General features: G+C 32.1%; 1 protein-coding gene across 23 annotated transcripts in view; it reads left to right on the top strand.

The window, feature by feature from the left end:
• LOC148623874 (muscle-specific protein 300 kDa-like) overlaps positions 1-22,507 on the top strand; it is a 183,505-nt gene that overhangs the window by 77,773 nt on the left and 83,225 nt on the right. For all 23 annotated transcript variants that reach the window (XM_088566150.1, XM_088566144.1, XM_088566155.1 and 20 more), the window contains 18 exons: positions 854-1,034; positions 1,496-1,794; positions 2,544-3,185; positions 3,435-3,599; positions 3,828-4,154; positions 5,231-5,383; positions 5,576-5,740; positions 5,897-6,223; positions 6,722-6,862; positions 7,444-7,608; positions 9,720-10,046; positions 10,596-10,748; positions 11,879-12,043; positions 12,425-12,751; positions 13,192-13,344; positions 13,598-13,765; positions 13,956-14,132; positions 22,172-22,333. In XM_088566150.1, coding sequence (XP_088422276.1) covers positions 854-1,034; positions 1,496-1,794; positions 2,544-3,185; positions 3,435-3,599; positions 3,828-4,154; positions 5,231-5,383; positions 5,576-5,740; positions 5,897-6,223; positions 6,722-6,862; positions 7,444-7,608; positions 9,720-10,046; positions 10,596-10,748; positions 11,879-12,043; positions 12,425-12,751; positions 13,192-13,344; positions 13,598-13,765; positions 13,956-14,132; positions 22,172-22,333 — 4,197 coding nt within the window. The remainder of the gene's footprint in view (positions 1-853; positions 1,035-1,495; positions 1,795-2,543; positions 3,186-3,434; positions 3,600-3,827; positions 4,155-5,230; positions 5,384-5,575; positions 5,741-5,896; positions 6,224-6,721; positions 6,863-7,443; positions 7,609-9,719; positions 10,047-10,595; positions 10,749-11,878; positions 12,044-12,424; positions 12,752-13,191; positions 13,345-13,597; positions 13,766-13,955; positions 14,133-22,171; positions 22,334-22,507) is intronic.

Genomic DNA, 22,507 nt, shown 5'->3' with positions numbered 1-22,507 from the left:
AAATTTTGATAGGTTAGTGAGAAACAGTCAGTAAATAGTTGGGTACGGTAACTTCCGGTTACACATTTTAGACTTAACAAAACTGATCAAACAAGAGATATCAGAAAAATATACATCAAGTTCTTGATTAGAAATGAATTAAAAGGGACTTTTCCACATCTCATGCAATTTTCAGTTCTTAAACGTGGCATAAGAAGGAATATTTTAGCAAAACAATATTTGGGTACGGGGAAAAGTTGATACAGATGCGGGTATGGGTTACACATTTTAGCCCTTAACCATATGAGTTATCAAGATTGGAAAAAAAATAACAATCACGAAAATAACCCCTTACCACCCACTACCAGGGGAGAAGTAAGGGCTGTCTGCTTTTACGAGACTAGTGTGGGATGGTTCTGTTCAAATATTTCCATCTTCGAAAATCTCCGCCATTGTTAACAACTATTTCTTAAAGTTTCCAGCCTGCAATAAACAGCAACAGAAACAGACAGATTGGTGTCTATGTGTTAATTTAAATTTACGAACAATCTAGATGATATGGTAAAGACCCAAGAAAGTCTAGTCGTATCATCGATGCGTTTTCATCTATGTCTATAACATATGCACTTTAAAGAACAGCGTCCCTTTCTTATGTATTTGGCTCATCCATTTTATAGGAGCACCACAGCATGGATTTTAACAACAACTACAAAAATAATTTCTACACAAAATCTGCAATAAAATTATTTGGTTCAGGACGATTTTTTTGGGTCGGTTGGGATTGGGGAAACAAAGAATATTTTATTTTTGGCCTTGTCATTAATAATTTGAAGATATTTTCAAATTTATTTATTCTGTATTTTTATTGTTTCAGGAGTTACTTACTACAATTGATTCTGGAAAGGAGAAACTGCGAGCCACTGTAGGTAAAGGAGAGGTTGTTTTACCGGAAACATCCAGTCAGGGACAAGAACTTATTAAGGAGGAACTATCCATGTTAACTTCAGAGTTTGATGGATTTGTTGCTGACTGTGATGATCTTAAAAACAATCTAGGTTTGTAATGCCATGAACTATCAACTACAAAGTACTAGATTCTTTTGTCAATGACTTACGATACAAGTTAAGTTACTGTGAAAGTACTTTAAGTTGTGGATACCAATTTTCGTGGATTAGGGAAGACACACAGGTTTGTGGATTCTTAAATTCGTGGTTTGAAGGTTTTTAATATACACATCAAAGGAAATCTCCTTTCCGTTAGGAACCAAATTTCGTGGTTTGGCCTACCAATGAAATCCACGAAAATTGGTACCCCACGAACAATAGTACTTTAACAGTATACAACTTTTTCTACATAATTGGAAGTTTACTTTTTAACACTTTAAAATTACTGGTATACATTAGATGATTGCTTTATGTTGAATTGATATAAAGTACTTTGCATTGCTAGATATTAGTTCTGAAGTACCATTCAGTTTATACATACAGTGTTTACATGCTTTCTTTCCACCATACAGAGAGACTAATAGAGGAATGGCACCTATATGAGAATCAGTATGAAGATCTTAGTCAGTGGATTAAAGACACTGAGACAGATATGAAGACAGAGTCTGACCAGAAGGCCACATTAGAAGACAAGACAGAACAGTTAGAGAAACAACAAGGTGTACATGAATCTATCCTGGAGAAACAGACTACCTTTGATGCCTTAGCCGAGAGAGCTCAGAATTTACTTCAGTCTACTACTGATAACAGAGTGACCTCACAGCTTACTCAACTGTCTGCTAGATACACTACCTTGATGTCTGCCTCTAAGGTATTTATTACTAATAGGATATTGAATTGGAAAGAGTAAATAACTAAAATATGATGGTGAGTGTCCAGAACTGTATATAAGTTGTATTTTGGTGATTCTCAATAATTCAATTGGTTATTTTATTTACTATATAGATTTTCTCACTAATTAAATGATGTTTTCAAATAAATAATTTTGAATGTTGTGATCACAGATTAATAGTCCAAATCATCAGTCACATAGAATATATTTAATGTCATTAAAGAAAAGTGTTGTGTTGCTTTGGCGGGAGAAATTCCAAGAGTAAAATCATAGAATTTATTTCACATGAATTATCAAAAATTATTACTCAGGGAACTTCTGATGATTCGCTGTTATCTATATAGTAATGGTATATCATTGTCATCAAGGCCATATCTAGACTTTGATGACAAGGAGAAGTTATGTTAAATTCTGTTTATAAAGTGACAATATTGACATTTCTGTCTATGTAATATATTACAAAAGCTTCAAAGTCAAAGATAAATGGGAGCAGTAAGTACAAATAAGGAGAAGTTTTTGCCCATTTCTCACCCTCTAGATTAGGCCCTGTTGTCATTGTTACTTGGTAAAGGATAATTCATAGTTTTTACCTTTCAAAGGAAGCTTATATATATTTTTTTACATATATTTATGATATAAAAGATTTGATCTGAAAAGAACAACTGATTAATTAGTATTAGTTGCTGTCATCTGCTCGTAATATATGTAAAAAATAATTTTCTTTTCAGGACCTACTGAAAAGATATGAACAACATGTCTTAGACCATGAGCAGTATGCTGAGTCTTTCACAGAAGCTGCCACCTGGCTACAGAATACTAGAGACAAACTATCTGTGTGTTCTGACACTTCTGGTGATAAATACACTATCCAGTCACAACTCGAGAAATTACAGGAGTTTGTCATAGCTAAGGAAGAAGGTCAACTGATGATACATTCAGCAAATACTTGGGGTGAGAAAGCTATGACAAATACTTCTATGGAAGGTAGAGAAATGATCCGCAAAGAACTACAGCAACTACAACAGGAATGGGAGAGTCTTATTAGTGAAATTACTGACACTAAAGTCATGTTAGAATCATGTTTGTTACAATGGGCAGATTATAATCACAGCTACGACAAAATACAGAAATGGTTACGAGACATGGAGAAACGACTCCGTGAGACAGAATCTAAAGGTGATTTAAGTGAGAAGAAGGCTGAACTACAGAGATTAAAGGGTGTGTACCAGGATGTGATATCCTATGAACAGATGATTGAATCCATTGATAACAAGGCTCAGGAATTATCTTCCAAGTCTCCTCATAGTAAAGCCTCCACTGATACCTCACAGATTGTCAGTAAATACCACACACTCAAGAACCAAGCCAAGGTATATAATGTTATCTGTCTTAAAAAGACACTGAGTGTTTTTAACTGTACATTCACAACAGCATGAATTGAATTTGACATTAGATTAAAAATAATTTAGAATATTGTTAAATTGTTTTGTTAACTAGCATCTTCATTTTTAAGTTACATTAAGTTTTAATTTTGTCAATTTTTTCCTTTAGTTAACAGTTGATTATTTGTGCCAAAGTTCTTCTGATTTTTAATGCAAATATTTATATTGACATTGTAGGACATGCTTGCTAAAGCTGAACAATGTGTAGCCTCCCATCAGGGTTACCATGATTCTTGTAATGGATTTATCTCCTGGCTCAGGGCTGCTAGGGAAAAACTTGCTACCTGTCAAGATACTTTTGGTGAAAAGACTGCTGTTGTCAGTAAAATAGACAGACTAAAGGTATACTATATTGATTTATAGTGTATACTTGGATAAAGTAGTATCTTTGGTATATAGTCATATCTGTGTACAACCTAATTCTAAATGACACAGTGGAATACCTTTTAAAGTAAAACACACAATTTCAGAGTTGTTATTATTACATTTTTTTGATAGAAGATTAGGATATTTCAGAGGTTTTACTTCAGCTGCCATTCAATGACTTTCATCTGGATATCAATATTGTAGGCATTACAAACTGATATTGGTGAGGGAGGACATAGGCTGGGCGAGGCTACTAAATCAGGGGAACTCACTCTTCATACAACTTCTCCATCCGGACAAACTAAAATACGCCAGGAACTTCAGGCAATGAAAAGAGATTTTGAGGAATATAGAACAATGTTAAATGAAGCTATAGATGACCAAGATACTAGTCTGACAAGATGGAATGAATTTGAAGAGAGCTATAACCAATTTAATGCTTGGTTAAAGGAAGCTGAAGGATTCCTCAGAGCTGATTTGGATCCTAAAAACACCCTAGAAGACAAGAAAAAACAATGGGACCACTTCCAGGTTTGTTTTTCATTGTCATGGAGTCATCAAATATGCTTTTTTTAATTTTGAGGATTGATTGAAGTTTAATAATTCTCTCAAAGGAAAGTTATAAGGACTTTTTCACTTTTTTGTTATTTCACACTCAAAACTTGTTATTACTTATAAACATTTGAATCCTGAACTCTAATTTTATAATAATATCTTTATTCAAAAAGCAATATAGCTTAGGCTAAAAAAAAAATATGCTAGGTTCTCAGGCACCGCCACATCCCTAAAAACCCTACCACATCTGAGATTTTTAATACAGTAAAATCTGCGAATTTTCATACCCAGTCCAGAATCGACTTTTAACTAGTTAACCCTGTTTGCTTGACAGAAAGGTGAAAAATATTATGCGAATGAGGTTGTCATATAACATTGATCATTATGTTGAATATATTGAATTCTAACAAATAGGCTTCTAGAACAGGATTATGTTGGTTAAGTCATCACTACAGAAGTTTTATGGTGTCATCATGATCTCATGGATCATTACGGTGTATCCATCTGCACCATGAAAACTTATTTGTTCAATGTGTCATAGTTTTCCCTTCTTCTTTTGTCTACCCCAGACTTGACTTACCCTACCGGTGCACCTGGTCCATGCTCCCAGTTTTTAGTGGAGTCTTGAGTTGCTCATTCATGCTTTTGTTACTTTGTATGTATGATTTTAGTTACTTTATGCTCTTTGTTGTGTATGTCTGTTTTCCATGTTTGGTCTTTGTCCCTGGATTACATTCTTTTGATTACCGCTATAACCTTGGTTCCCTTGATCATTCTTATATACCAGAGATCAAATGCCTTTAGCCTAACCCATTATTAAATATATTACATAATAATACGTGGAGAATGATAATATTCTAAGAATTACGATTTTTATCAGCAAGATATAAATATTTTCCTAAATTATTAAGTTCCTTGACGTTATGTGTAGACAATAATTGCACAAGTTTAAAACATGATGGTTTTTTGCAATAATAAACTTCAATATATTTTTTTCATAATATCCTATTATTTTTCACACTCTAGTATACAGTGTAACATTGTTTTTATAGAACTACCTGGATGAAGTGCTGTCACATCAAGGTACTCTTGATAGAGTCAATGAGAAAGCCCAAGCTCTTTTGGCCACTAATGCTGATGCAAAGACTTCACATGCCATTACGCAACTTACCACTCGATACCAAGGAGTAGTTACTATGGCAAAGGTATTGTATTCCACAAGCATCTTCTGTTAATAGAAACTTGTATTATATAGGAACTTACATAATACCATTGAAACTTTTAATGTGTGTGAATTTTAGTAGCCTCTTTTTGAGTTTTTAAAATGATAAAAAAAAAATGGAATCTGATGTGGAAGTAATATGTGTGTAGATAGATAAAGTTTGATGTTATTGTAGGATATAGTGAAGAACCTGGAATTGCATTGTGATAATCATGCAGCATATAAACAAGCTTACACAGACTTTGATGAATGGTTAGTTACTACTAAACAGAAACTTGGTAGTGTCCATGATTCTTCTGGTACTAAAGACGATGTTGGCAGCAAGCTTAATCAAATTATGGTAGGTTCTTATTTGTTTTACTTACTTTGTATTCATTTCTTGTCTTGAAATTGTTTCTTATACCAAATTTTCTGTTTAGTGTATGAGAACAGAAATTCTGATTTCTTACATATTTGTCAGTAAAGTGGATTATAATATATTTGTTTTGATCTTTAGGAACTTCAAGCTGCAATGGATCAAGGACACAATCTACTTAGAACTTTATTGGAATGTTCAGAGAGAACATTACCAAACACTAGTCCTAGAGGATGTCAGATCATTAAACAAGAAACAGAGAGGGCAAAAACTCAGTATGAGAACCTACTGACTGATGTATCCCAGGCTAAGCGTGGTCTAGAGTCTGCTCTATCACAATGGGGAGATTTTGATAGGTCATATGACCAGCTTCTTGGCTGGATCATGGATCTAGAGACCAAACTGAAGTCAGATCCTGAAGCCAGAGTAGATCTGCCTGAGAAAAGATCAAGTCTTGAGAAATTTAAGGTAAGTTTTCTGAAAAGGATTAACTTGTGTTAAAGCTAACTATTTGCTAGACGTCATTTAATATACAACAATATTAACCTGCTGTAGTCCTTGATAATTATACCCCTGCTCTGAAGAAAAGGGGGTATACTGTTTTACCCTTATCCATGTTTCTGCATTTCTGTGTTTCTGATGAAATTGTTTCTGATGAAATTTTCTCTGTCACTACTCATCACAGCAGCTTTAAATGTGGGATCCATTCTCAGAAAAGTTAGACAACAATTTCCAAAGACTCTGTATATTTTCCTTATATGGTGATTGAAATGGGGTATGACAAGTGAGCCATTGCTCGTAGATTTCTTGTTTATGCTGTGTGTCCTCCACTTTAATATTTGTGCTCAAACAGATTTGATATGTAAGAACTCTGACAATTCATATGCTATGAAAAAAATGCCTAACACAAATTAGAACTTGCAATATATACATTCCATTAAATATAATTGTATTTAATTTTAATAGGCAATCCAGGCAGATATTCTTGCCCACAGAGATGCTCTGAACAAACTAGAAGATAAAGCTTCCCATCTAAAGGATAGTAGACCTATAGCTCTAGTCAAAGAACTCAATAGTAGATATCAGCAGCTGCATGATTCTGCCAAGGTAGGTTCACTATGTCATAACTTATGCTTTCAACAGCTGCATGATTCTGCCGAGGTAGGTTCACTAAGTCATTGTCTTACACTTTCAAACAGCTACATAATTCTGCCAAGGTAGGTTCACTATGCCATTGTTTCATGCTTTCTACAGCTTCATGTAGTTACAACCTCTTCATCCTTGCTTTCTGAAAAAAAAACTCAGATGTAATTACAAAAACTTTAGAATTTAGAATATTTTTTTTTTACTATTAAATATTACCATCCTGTGATGACTTTTTAATATAACCCATAATTTAAGAGGATTTCCTGTGCTATTTAGATCCTTCCTTTCCAGTGACTAGTGATGCACTATAGGTCTGCTCATCCCAAATCTTGGTTTGTGGAATATGAGCTGACATCTGTAAAATTATGCTGATGTATTGTCTTCTTTAGGTTAAGGTTAAAATGTATTCTAGGAATACAGTTAAAAACTGTGGAATTAGTATTGAAGCCTATCAGAAATAAAGTTAACAGTTTCTCCACCTATTATGAAGTAAAACTGTGTTAAGATTTAGTCTAAGGATTAACTTATATTTAATTTTGTAGGATATGACTGTTAGACTGGATGATATTGTGAGAGGTCATGAAGAGTATAGGAAGGCCTATATTGGTTGTCTAGATTGGTTGGCTAACAACAGACACAAACTTCAGAGATTGAGTGACTACACTGGTGACAAACTAGCCTTACAGGAAAGACTTCAACAACTCAAGGTTGGTTTATTTATCATATGTATCACCATTGTTGTAGTGTTGTGTGTGTCAATCAAACTGTTATTTTATTTTGCTCTGGAACTGCTTTAGATAGACCATGACTAAGGCTTTTTTTCTGGTCATAGTATTGAAGGTCAAGGTTGAGTTTGACAATTACTATAGCATCATTTCGGAGCCTTACTTCCTTTTTTAGCTCACCTGGCCGAAGGCCATGTGAGCTATTGCCATCAATTGGCATCCGTCATCGTCATTAACAATTTTTCAAAACTCTTCTCCTCTGAAACTACTGTTGCTTGGTATATCCTGCATAGAACTGGTGTGGGGATTTTTGATCCATCGAAAAACATGGCCGCCATTACCAAAAATAGAACATAGGGGTCAGACAGTAGTTTTTCACATATGTCTCCAAAATCGTTTAGTCAAATTCTGATGGGGTAAAAGTTTTCAGCATGATGTGATCTATCTGTGGTCAAATTTTCATTTTAATCTATGAAGCCATGTTGGAGTTATTGCCCTTTTCAACGTTGTTTGCTATTTTATATGTTATTTCTTTCAAAACTCTTCTCCTCTGACACTACTTGGCCAATTGTAACCAAACTTACTTTGAATGTTTCTTGGGGTATCCTGCATAGAACTGATGTGGGGATTTTTGATCCGTCGTAAAACGTGGCCGAAATTACTAAAAATTGAACATAGGGGTCAGACAGTAGTTTTTTGCATATATCTCCTAAACCATTGGGTTAAGCCAATTCTGATATGGGGTGAAAGTGTTCAGCATGATGAGATCTATATGTGGACAAATTTTCATTTTGATATGTTAAGCCATGTTGGAGTTATTGCCCTTTTTTTACTTTTTTTTTGCTATTTTTAATGTTATTTCTTTCAAAAATCTTCTCCTCTGACACCAGTTGACCAATTGGAACTAAACTTGGTATGAATGTTTCTTGGAGTATCATGCATTGAATTGATGTGGGGATTTTTGATCCTTCGAAAAACATGGCCACCATTACTAAAAATAGAACATAGGGGTCAGACAGTAGTTTTTTGCATATATCTCCTAAACTGTTAGGTTTAGCCAAATTCTGACGTGGGGTGAAAATTGTTCGGCATGATGAAATCTATCTGTGGTCTAAATCTGGTGAAAATCTGTTCATTCGTGTTGGAGTTATTGGCCTTCTTGGACGTTTTTTGCTGTTTCTAATGTTATTATTTTAAAAAATCTCCTCAGAAACTGCTTTACAGAATTTAATTAAAGTTGGTATTTTTGTTTTCAAGAGTATCCTTAACAAAATGACAGTTTGGATTTTTTATCTGTTTATAACGCATGGCCTCTGTTACTAAAAATAGAACATAGGGGTCAGATAGCAGATTTTTGTATACATCTCCAAAACAGTTAGGTTTAACCAAAATCTGACTTGGGATAAAATTATTCCTCATGAAGAGATCTATCTGTGGTCAAATTTTGGTAAATTTGTTGACCCATGTTGGAGTTCTTGCCCTTTTTGGATGTTTTTTTGCTATTTTTGATGTTATTACTTTAAAAAAATCTGCTCCTCAGAAACTATTCTGCAAAATTCAATGAAAATTGGCATTTTTGTTTTATAGGATATCCTTAACAAAATGACCTATTTTTGATTGCTGGAAAAACATGGCTGTCGTTTTTTAAAGATAGAACAATGGGGTCAGACAGCAGATTTTTGCATACATCTCCAAATCTGTTAGGTTTAGTCAATAGCTTTCAATGGCTGAAATGATCCTTATTATAAGCCTTACAAATGTGCCCAATGAATCAAATGGAGTCAAAATTGTCTGACAACTCCTTGTTAGAGTTATTGCCCTTAAAAGGCAAAAATTTAACCAGATGAGTGATTCAGGCTTCTGGGAGCCTCTTGTTTACATATTAACACGTAGTAGAAAAAATTCCAAATTGTATAAATTGAACTGAAGCCATCAAATTTAAAATTAATTACATTTCTAAAAATGTAGAAAAAAAAACTTTTGTCATATTCCAATGGTTGTATGCATTTGTAATGCTTGCAAGTAAACACATTTTTTCTGTCTATGAAATGTGCATTTTGATTCTATCTTTTAATCTTATTTTATCTTCATAGGACTTTAAAGGTGAGATGAAGCAGGGTGCGGACATGGTAAACAATGCTACACAACTTGGTGAGAGGGTTTGTATGTCCACAGCTCCCAGAGGTCAGGAAGCTATCCACAAAGAGATTCAGAACCTCAAAGATGACTGGAATACTTTTGCATCTTCTGTGAATGAAATGGAGGGTAATCTGGAGAGGTGTATTGGTAATTGGATGGAGATGGATGATGAGTATGATAGGTTCATCCAATGGATGGGTACCATGGAAACATGTGTCAAAGATCTACATGAAAACAAGCCTGACCTACAACAGAAACAGAAACAACTCATGCAAGGAGAGGTATGTCACAAAAATCATTTTGTAGGGGTGCATAACTTAACTTGTATTTCTTTGCCTTAGATAAATCTGAGCAGAGTTCTTGGGAACAGTTATTTTAAGCTCTCTCTCTTTTTCAAACATAATTTGGCACATTATGAAGTATAAAACTGGACATTGCTTTACATCCCTATGTGGATAAAATGTTCCCCTGATATCAGATGATTACAGAGAATTGCTATTGTTAATTGAATTGTGTTATAGTGTGATTTGTTTTACAACAGAAAAAGAAACAGTAAAAAACAAGCACAAAAACCTAACTTCAGTATAGTTCCTTAAGTTTTGGCAGGTTTACAATGTACAGAATTATAAGTAATTTTCTCAATAGAGTCATAAATATGTTTAAAAGTCAAGATCAATTATGGTGCCTATTTTAAAATTAACTACTAAAAACTATGTAGAATTTAAAGGTTTGTTTTAAAATTATAAAGTCAGAAGTAATTACTAAAATGGCATTTTATAAATTAGATTTTTCACTGTCATATGAACAAAAAGTTGTATAATTTATTACAGGACATATTTGAAGAAATCTTGAAGAAAAAGTTGTCATTAGAGCATGTAAAGGAGAGAGGAGATGCTGTGTCTCAGAGGAGTATTGATCCAAGAGTCTCCAACAATATGATGATGCTGACAACAAAATACCAAGGACTTATGTCAGCAGCCAAGGTAATACATCTACATATTGTAAATTAAGATAAAAAATTGGAATTGACAAGTCTGTTGCCCAGAAATATGATCAAAAGTTATGATTTGTGAGCTACTTCTGCAGAAAAAATTGCCACTTTGACATTTTAATGGTAATCCTTTCTGCAAGTATTCCTTTTGTTAACATTACAATCATTTCAGTTTGTTTTTGAAAACTTAAGATTTGTTAATTAGGGGTATTATAGTTAAGGGACAGAAAGATATATGTGGCAGTTCGGATTGAACTGATATCATTTTCAATACAAATTTAGGTAGGCTACTGAGCTATTTAAATAGCTCGCTAGGTAGAACTCTGCCCTACATTATAATACAATTTAATGTATTCTGTTCGTCTGTGTGATCTTGTGGCCACAGAGAGAACTACCTGGATCTGACTTTAAATTCATTTCAGTTCAGTTAGATCTTTTTTGGGGTGTATCACATGTTACAGAATTTGTATGATTCTTACAAAGACTGCTACTTAAGATAGAATTGCATAAGTAAATATTTAACTTGAACTTATTGTTTAAGTACATTATCCTCAAAAACTTTTATTATCAAATCATTTCTTAAGTCAGTTTGTTTTTCTTAAATATATTTAAATTTCTATCATCTATCAGTCATTTTATATTACAATGTCAACTTGTAATTACAAATTTACTGGTAATTCATCCATACAAATCTCTTCACCTGTAATCCATTAAATGGTTCATTTCCATAACTAATCCAATAGATCTATATTCTCTATGAGGATTAAATCAGTTAAAAGATACATATATTTAATATAAATCTCCTATATGAATAACTTTTCACACACTTGAAAATGTTGCAAGTTCAAAACAGGGTCATCAGTTTTCAAATTCATGAGATTAAATTTGCATTTTTATGATTCTTAGGTTTGTTTACTTTGCAATGTTGTTAACAATCTTTTCAATACAAATATAGTATTATAGGAAAAATGATGATTTATAATTTGTAAACACATGTTGGTTTCATACTGTGGATATGAACAAGTACTTTAATATTTTCAGTTTAATAATTGAAATGGAAATGGTTATTTTGGATATGAAATGAAGTCAAATAAGTCTTATTATTGATTTATTATGAAACAGAGCATGATCCAGAGACTTAATGACAATGCTAAAGACCACAAAGCTTACAATGATGCATTTGATGATGCTGCTCAATGGCTGGCTGATATGGATGAGAGAGTCCAGGACTGTAATGATACATCTGGTGACTGGAATACAATACAGGACAGAATGGACGATATCAAAGTATGTTATTGCCACCATAGAAAGTGAATAGAGATTTATTTAAGTACATAACTTATTTGAGAACCTAGAAGCAGTATCCTTCAATATATTTAATCAAACTGTAAAATATAGGGAATTTTAAATTGGGAAATTTTGTCATAGTTTTACCTGGTTTATTTGGTGTCCCTCTCGAAAGTGCCAAAATATTTATAAATGTACATGTAAATGTATATATACAATGTATGTCATTTTAGAATGCACTAATCATGATTACTGCTTTTTGTTGATTTGATACATGTATTAATTCGGTGGAATATCTGTGTTTTAAATAAAGTTGATATCTGCTGTTATGCAAAGCAAAATAAAACAAAACTGTATATGATTCAAAATTTCTTTCCATAGCAAATTACTGCCAGTATGGATGATGGCCTGCAGAAAGTTAACCTCGTCTGTGACTTAGCTGAAAAAATCTTACCTAACACCTCATCTGATGGGAAGAGAATTATAGAGCAACAAGTTACAGAGCTGACCAATGAATGGGAGAAACTGAACCAAGCCATCTCTGAGTGTAGTACTATGTTGGAGGGTGTACAGGAGAGATGGAATGATTATGAAGAATATTACGGCAGTCTGGTTAAATGGCTAGCTGATACAGAACATACCCTCTCAACGGAACCAGAACCCAAGGCTCAACTGGTGGAAAAGAAAACTCAACTGGATAAATATAAAGTAAAAATATAAAACATTTTTTTCTGTGTCAGCCTTTGATTTTGTTACAGAATTGATTCAGAAATTTATTTAGATATTTATCAGTTGCAATAATCTCTTCCTAAAACTGCTAAAAACTCCAGAGTACTAAATGTACTTAGATATACTGGAAACTGTGAATTTTTTGCAACAAGTTTTATTTTCGCTATTTTAGCACGTAAATTAGACTGAAATGAATTTTTTTTTTTTTTTCGAAGAACAAACGATATGGTATAGTTTGGGGAAAGATCACAAGTTTAAAACTGTGAGAAAGTTTGATCACAGAAATCGTGAAAAAAGACATCACAAGAATTTCCCGGTTAACAGCATTTAAGGATTGAAATGACATAGAATCTTTGTAAAAAAATTCATTGATTATCTCTGTCAGTATTGTCTATATTCATTAACTTTGTATTTTCTAGCTAATCCTGAGTGATGTAGAGAACCACCATAGACTTGTGAATGAGTTAGCAGAAAGAGTTGCTAATTTGGAGGCTCTGAGTGAAAATCCTGATGTATCTGATTCACTATCTGATGTACAGAGACGTTATGACAGAGTTAGAAATAGGGCTAGGGTAGGTTTACTTCTCTTATCAGAGTCCTGGTCAAATCATTTTTATGGTAGGTTTACATAACCACTTATATATCAACTCATTTTTATTCTGAGAAAAATAGACATCATCCAAGTATCTGAACTCATCTCTATTAATCATTTTGATGCGTATAAAAAATTATTAGATGGGTCCAAAAAAGCAAAGGAGACTATTTCCATTTTTTAATATTTTACTTGAACATTTAAATATAGAGACAATTAATTTTGTATTACAGGAGATTGTAGCCAAGCTAGACAGAGCTTACCATGACCATCTAGACTTCCATGAAGCCCAACAAGATAGTGAGAAATGGTTGTTACAGATGTCTTTCAAACTCATGTCCCATAATTCCCTCAATGTCAGTTCTATGGAAATTACTCAAAGACAGTTAGATAAACACCTGGTAAGTTATGATAACATTACTTCTATATATAGTAATTTTTTATTATAGATTTTTTTTTTGTGTTGATAATTGGTGGTTTTACTAATATTTAATTTGAATTTCTATGATTGATTGTTGACATTCATTTGTGCAATATAAAATATATAAAACCTTACAAAATCAGTCTTAAAACATTGTTCTTGAATTATAGGCCTTAATACGAGATATAGAGGATTACAGAATAACATTAGATATGGTGAATAAGAAAGGTCGACACTTAGCTGAGGATAACTGCAGAGTTCCTAAGATGGCACAACAAATTCAATCACAATTACGGAACTTGGAGGAAAGTTACCTCAATTTGCAATCAACAGCAGAACAAATCAAGGTAGGAACGTTTTCATTCTATAATCCTATAATCACTTTATATTTAGTTCCTTAAAATAAGGAAATGCAATAGAAAAATTAATTTTTTGAATGACACATGAATTTTAAAGTGTATAAGTTTCAATGATATTTTTTATTAAATTAGTATAGAACTAAAATTTTACTAATTTAGCATTAGTCTAAATGTTTAGCCTAACACGTGGTGGGACCATACACAGTTTAGACCTACAGGTGAATTAAGCCCAATGCTGCTTTGACTTCCTTAGACTTTGGTAGTACTAACAATTATTAGAAGGACATGCAAGGATGGTCAAAAATTCACTAGTTAAATCTTAACTCTTTCTACTTGCTCTACTTTATAATTGCATGAATGACTGCTGGAGAGCATGTGTGTGTATGTGTGTGTTTTGGTGTGTTTTCCTCTTTATATATGTATGTGAGTGATATTGTATCTTCTAAATATTGTACTGTGACATTTAATATTTTGAAAACCAATCAATGTACATGTACTGCTGGTATTTTCATTTCATCTACCACTCATATCATGTCATTTTTCAACATCCTCTGTCTAACCTTATTCTATCTTTCTATCTTTTTATTGTGTAATGTTTATTGTTCTTTTTTCATGTCAAATTGGTGATGGCTTCATTACATTCATTTTTTCATACGTGTACATGTAAAGTTTTATTCCTTGTTAATTTCTGGAAATTTTGTATATATCTTTTTAACTCTAAATATTATTCTGATGAAAATGACGTAACTTTATCAGTTTATTTTATCTGTTTATGTTGTTTCCTTCCTTCATTTCATTTTTACCCGCCCTCCCAACAATATAGAAATCATTCTGTGTCTGTTTGTCTCTTTTTGTCAAACATTTCTTACAAACACAAATCTCTCTAAACCATCCAATTAATTATATTAAAACAATGTATGAAAACCAAGTTTTATATTTGGGAGTGGAAGAAATAAGATATTTTTTGCCAGATACTTGCAAAGAGAGGTCTCCTATTGTAAAGATTTTTTTAATGTTCAAAGTTCAAGTAGAGTTTGGATTTCTTTTGTGATAGTATTCATTGTTACTTCTTTTCTGCTGTTTCTTTCTGTACTGTTAGTTGAAGATTGAACTATAAGATTTTCAGGCAAATGAATAAGTGCAGAAAAAATGTTCTATACAGCTTTGCAGTCTCACAACACCACTTAATATGTCTTTTGTAATACCAAATGTGATGTAAAAATAATTGACAGGTTTTTGATGTTTGCCTCTAACCAAATACTTGAATAACAAAAACATTTGATTTTGGTTGGCTATCATTTCATGTTCTAACTCTTACCCATATAAATGACCTAAAACTTAATTTTTGACCATCCTTTGTGAGCTTCCTTCTAATAGTAATATAAAAAAAAATAAGAAATAATAGGGGAAAAACTTGGGTTGTCCATAGATTATATTCTTTTGAATGTGTATATCAATATTTCTGCAGTCTTCACTGGTGTGTTTTTGGAATTGCACAGATAACTTGTTAGTTTTCTGGTGTTGGAAGTATCTATTTTCCTGAATTTCTTTTTTTACCAAATTTTTGTGATTTGATTTATTATTTTTAATATTTATTAACACAATTTGGATTAAATGATTTAAGTTTTATGTTTGTGGTGGAATTTTGTGTGAAATTTGGACTTTTCGTCTTTCTTCAGGTCGTTCTTGATCACATTGACCTATATTGGTATTAGGCCCTAGGATCACACGACCTATATAAGCAGATTAAACAACTCTAGTGCAAAGAACTATGAGAAGACTGAGAGTGGACCATTTTCCTTGCCAGTTTATATAGACAGTCACTTCTTCTATTAAATCTGTGCCATTTATGTTGCTAGTGTTAGATTTGTAGTGTGAACAATGAATTTGCTAGCATTTTACTTTATTATTACTTCTATTATTTATTTTGTAAGTGTTATTTAATGTTATTCTCTGTGATAATTCATTCCATCCGTGTTAGTTATTTGGTGCTTGCAGAAAATTGTCTTTTTACTTACATTTTACATTTGATCACATCTTATTTTAAGTTGTTACTTTTTACAAAACAAATATATTGTCCAGTTAATAATCAGTATTATAAACGATTATCTGTGAATTTATATATGTACATGTATGAGAGAGAGAATATGTTCTACTACAATTGTATCATTTCTTTATATATAATCACATATATTAACTCCTTAACTTTTGACCTGCTGTGTATTATAACTGCCTTTCTCTATATATTTTCATTTGTGATGTGCATGTTTTTTTTTCAATGCATGGTTCTACTCAGTTTCTCCCCCTTCCCAGTAATCTCCCTTTATCATTTATAAATTCTGCAGCAAAGGGCAGCAATTCACCTGTGGGGATGGTGTTGTCATTGTATGTTTTAATTGTCACTTTATCATTGTTTTAGCGAAAACCTAAATCAAGGAATATTGCATGTAAATAACGATGTTATTAAGTAATTAAAGCAAGATTAATATTCTATTGCTTTTCTTCACATTGTTGACTTGTTGAATAGAAACACAAACACACAGATTCAACACTGTATCATGGTCTCTGATTCACTAATCCATGAACACATCAGCTGTTTTGAAGTGGCCTTAATTTAGTATTAATGTGTTTCTTTTACTTTTAATTTCAATTTTTCACATTTAGCTGTCATGTTAATTACTTATATTTAATTGATATTAACACATAATTTAACAAGGAATCTCATATTTAACACTGATTATAATTTTAACAATTTTTTTTGGTTTTATAAAAATGTGCAGACATTTAAAATTGAAAAATTCTTGTATTACAATAAGTATGGGATCTATGGAGGGTACTTAGTTTTTGTCTGGTAACTTTCCTTCAAAATCAGTATGAAAATATACATTAATGCATCTCAATGCACTTAAATCTTCAAAAAAAAATAACTTGGACTATCAATTGAAAGGGTATATTTAAATGAGGCTGAAATTTTGAGTCTTGTAGTAGAATAATTTTGGATTTGCTATGAATGAATTTACTAATTTAAATGAATTTAACTAACATAAGCTGGATAGGTGAAATGGTACAATTGGAGAGCATATTTTGTCCAATCAGTTCTTTACTTATTATTCTTATTATTGAGATAATTTCTGTCTTAACAATTTTTATCATCTAGAATCTTTGATAATTTCAGTGCTTTTCAAAATTTGCATAGCACTTCTTTATGACATGATAAAATTTTTATTATTATTAATTACCTTTATTAATGTTCAGAATGTAAGGATTCTAGATGACACTTATTTTCAGTACATTCCATAGTATAAAGGCAAAGTTTTTATCCGTCCATTGTTTTACATATTTTTTAGTGTTGTTTTTTTTCTACTTTTTAATATTAAGCTCAAAGTGTTTATTTTTAGACTTTGTTATACGAGATAGTAGAAATATTGTAGCAGCTATGTTATTCAGGCTTTGACACAATCGTTTGTCAAGCAAATGTTTTATATTTAACTCAAATAAAATGTTGAGATTATATATCTGTCTTTCTTTCTTTTACTGTGAGTACACCTCACAAGTGCTAACGAATTGAAGCTGTGTTGTAACCTCCCTGTATTTACAGCTTTATCATAGAGCCAATCCTGTTCCCTACTCAGAACTTGCAGAGTTATTTCCTTATTTATCAGGTGAAGATTTACATGAGGACTAAACCTCTTAGTTTAATTTTTTTCTGTTTCAATATCTTATAAGCCTAAGTAAAAATTATTTAAATTTGTATCTTCATTTCACAAGGTTTGAAAAATCATGTTTGGATGTTCAGGCTAATAATTTTTAGATGAATACAAAAGACAGCAGTCATATAATGTTATGGTGCTGTAATCAGTGCTGTCATCTGAAGACATTATATGTCAGGACAATAACTTATAGATGTCTATGAAATTGTACCACAGGGTTCTATACCAGAAAAGGAAGACTGTGATTACTCTTGGCATTGTAAATTGAACTGTTTAGGAAATAGGGACCAAAAAGGGGTCAGAAACAAACTTTCCTGATGTATGGACAATAATTCAAGTAAAATTGTCTTGATCTCTTTGAAATTGTAATACAAGGTGTCATTCAAGAAAGGAAGGCTTGAATTTACTTTTGGGATTGTGACTTGAAACATTTATGAATAAGGAGAGTCAAAAGTCAATCAACAAATTGATTTTTTTGAGTTTTGACAAGACTTGACTTACTTATTTTCATCTCTCTTGTATGAGACGGGACCATTAGTTTTGTCTAGAACCATTTAGGAAATAGGGGTCAAAAGGGTTTTTTTTTTTTTTGGTTGTAGTCAAATATTAAATCACATCTTAAATTCATATCTGTATGAAGCTTGAATGGTGTACTCATACTGCCCCTAACGGTTCAGGGTTTATTTGACCTCTACAGTTGTATCAAGCTCTGTCCAGCATTGCAATTCATTTTATTTTAAAGAAAAATGATCACTTGCTGTATTGAAGGACAACATGTAACCCTGTAAGTGATAGATTTCTCTGTATCCTGGAAATGGGGTTTTTCATACTTAAGACAGAAAATGTAAATGAACACAAGTTTATGTCATTGTAAGTTTTGTAAGGCAAGGTACACATTTTGATACTATATGTTCTGCAATAGAGTTAGTAGTATGATTCATTGGTGGGGATTGCAGTTTTATCATAAAATACCTAATTCTTGGTGTTTCTCCCAATAACTGAAAATATTAGCTGAAATATGTATCATTATTATTATTCCTGGAGGAACTAGAATATGGCCTGTCCCTGTCTGTCCGTCTTTCACAAATTCTTTGTTGATGAAGCTCCTATGAGGTTGTTGAATCATGAAGGGTGCTAACCATTAAAAACTATAATAATTAATTATCCTATCGTATTGCCATTTTGATTGGCAAACTTTACATCAGTAATAGTACTTATACATTTTATGTATTTGACAATGTAGCAATAAAATACTGTAAATTTATTATGTGCAAGTTTAAGAGTTAATGCTACTCCACACAACAATCTGAGATTTGTCACATATTCAGGATGCGGTTAGACTTTTCTAATGCCTCCAGCTGGCAGAAAAAAAAACCATCAAAATCCTATATAAGGAGTTGCAAAGTGGTCTTTTTTCATTTAACCTCTGACAAAGGTCCCTCACTAGACTTTACCGGTCAACAGTTCATGACAACTGTCAGATTTGAGTGATAGAATACTGTTAGTGGTTCTTCAGTAGGCTTCCCATCTTTTTTTGATGTAAAGATATTAATTTTCATGAATTCTGTCAACTGAACATTTTTCTGTTTCAAAATTGATTATTGTTTTGTAGTTTATAAATCAATTTCATGTTTTATTTTTGGCTTATTTGATCACCAAGAAAATAGTGAAAATAAGTATACCATGTAAATTACAGTATCTTTGTCAATTGAATTATATGGAAATTTTGTAGGGTTGTAATACCCCATATATGTATTGATCCTTTAAAACCACCATTTTGATCTTTAAAATTTTACACTGGACTAACATTTTTGTGCATTTGACATAAAAGGTACATTTTGTGAATGAAAATCCCTCAATCCCTTAGGCAGGAATTTAGATTTTGTTGAAAAGTTGTAGGAAGGCTAGACACTATATATAAATGAACTAGATCCTGTAATATGGACAGTTTGATTAGACAAAGTTTATGGGAGTTATTTGTATATAAACATTTTTTATTATTTTGCACTATGTTGACAGAACTCTATTGGAATGTGTATGGGATTTTGTAAAATTTTAACAGTCTAGAAACATATTGATGGGACAAAATCTCTGAAACCAGTGAATGGGGTTGTCAAACAATATTTTCTTTACCATGTCACACTAATGTTTCCATCCAACAAGTTAAGAGTATGGTATTACTATATGTTCATTTGGTGTTGAAGTTATCACCTAGGGCTTGTCTAGTTGGGCCCATAAACAGGAGACAACAAGTGTTGCCCTCGGATAAAGACTGATTAGTCTACTGCAATAAACTTTGTAATTTGCTGTTTTGTAGACTCATTGTCTCACAGATGTTCATTTCACAATACAGTTTTTTTTATTGGTGTTGGTGTAGATTTGCCTAATCGTTATAGATCTTTATAGATCAATGATACCATTTTTAGCACACTTGGCAGACTTATTGTCATTAGTTTGTGTCTGTCATGGTTTATCTTTCATTTTTCTTTAAAAATCTTCTCCTTTGAAACCACTGAGTGGATTACTACCTAATTTGGTCACCAGCATCCTTGAGGTATCTACTTTTAAAATGTTTTATGTTAAAATATGGCTGCTGTTGCCATTTTTAGACCACAGGGATCAAGTCACCAATTTCTACATATATCTCAAAAATTATAAGAGATACAAGAAAATAAATGTGACTCCTTCAGGTTAAAGAGCTCTATAAGTCTTTACAAGGTCAAAATTGTATGATGACTCTTTATTGGACTTATTACCCATGGAAGGTAAAAAATGACCTTTTTTTTTGTGATGTTTAGCTCATAACTATTATTATAATAGATTGGAAAAAAAATCATTGTTGAAATGAACCTTATGACAAGGCCTACTAAAGTCCCTATAGGGCTAGATTGTGTAACCACTCATTATTAGAATTATTGCCATTGAAAGGCCAAAAATGATGAATTTTGTGATTTATAGCTTTTAACTCGAAGACTGTAATAGATAGAGTTAAAATCTTCAATTAATGAAATAAATCCTTATAAGTAAGGCTTTGTAAAGCTTCTAAGAGTTCAAGTTGTATGATAATTCCTGATAGAGTTATTGCTCTTGAAAGGGGGAAAAAAACATTTTTTTTTAACCAAGCGAGCAGATTAGGATCTTTAGAGCCTCTAGTTACAGTACTTCAATTATCCCCAGTGGCAGTGTAATTATGGCTACATGTAGCAATATTGTTTACAACTAATTGTTTTAGAAACTTAATTCTTTATTCAACATCAATGTAGAGCTGATTGAAATTATGTCAACTAAGTGTCCATATAAATCCCATGTCAAGGGTTATATACTTCATTCTTTTCAAAACTTTTTTTTGTTGCTTTGGAAGACTGGTACTTAACTAGACATGAAATAAAATAAAAACATGTTTTTTAAATTTTTGCTTTGTAAAATACTTATTTCTATAAGTTTAAGTGAGGTGAGACTATATTGGTATCAAAATTTTGAAAAGATGTTTATGTTAGATGATCGTGACGATGAGTTCCACATTGAAATACCTCTTTACCGCCATTGTACCTTCCACTTGACTATGTCATTGTTTTATTTTGCATTAAATAAGTTCTGGTAATACAGTACTAATACAATCTGGTTAATTTATTATTGAAAAAAAGAAAGGCTGCTTTCCCCACTGTCTTTCTTTTGAAGTCCTTATTTCGTCTAATTATCTTTAAACTTTACCTGACAAAATATGGTTACAATATAATTAAGACATAGCGTGGTAAGTAATGATAGTAATAAATATTTTATGTATTCAAAATAAACAAACCATACACATGTAAGTTAAGAAACTATGGGGAATAAATCTTCTACTAGAAAGTTGAAAACCTCCACAAAATTAAAAAGAGGAGGTTTATTTAGAACATCTAAACATTCAAAGAAATCTAAAAAGTTTGTAACATTCCAGGTAAGTCCATTCTTTTATAAAAGACTTTGTCTATAATACTTAGTTTGGAAATTTTTATCTTTGACCTTCCTTGACATTGAAATAGAGTTTTGTTCTGGACAACACAGTTTAAAAAATGAATGATATAAAGAAACAGTAAAAAATGTAACCCATTATTGATGTGGTCATTTGGCTACTTAGATACCTGAATTCTGATTCAACTCAATCAAATGTATATTATATATACATGTACATGTATGGTTGGCATATTCTGTTCACATTGATGGTTTATGTTCTGCATCCCTGAAAATAATTATACACCTTGTCTGGTTCTTATTAATATAGTCATTTGTTATTTGATCATTATCAAATATAAATTTTGTTATATTTTGTTCGTTTAGAATCGCCTTCAGGATGTTCTCCAGAAGTGGCAGGAGTATAAAGATTTATTGGAGAATGATTTACAATTCCTGGAAGGAGAGTTTGTCCGCTGGCTGGCTGACTGTGATAGAGATATCCCTGATAACCTTCAGGATTCACAGAGGAAACTGGAAAACATTAAAGTAAGCCTAATATACTAGTCTTAACAAGAATCAGGGAAATTGTAAAAAAAATTGTTTTGAAAAAAAAACATGTTTGTCAAATAGCCCATTGATCAAATGGTATAATTACACTCATAGTATACTGGTAATTGCCCATGTCTTGTCCTTCCTGAGAAAGTTCAGATTTTTTTCATA

This window comes from Perna viridis, chromosome 2 (assembly GCF_037379345.1).
Source record: "Perna viridis isolate PV_CMFRI_1.1 ecotype Kerala chromosome 2, ASM3737934v1, whole genome shotgun sequence".
In the NCBI taxonomy this organism is placed as follows: Eukaryota; Metazoa; Mollusca; class Bivalvia; order Mytilida; family Mytilidae; genus Perna; species Perna viridis.
This window is presented reverse-complemented; position numbering and strand designations above follow the sequence as displayed.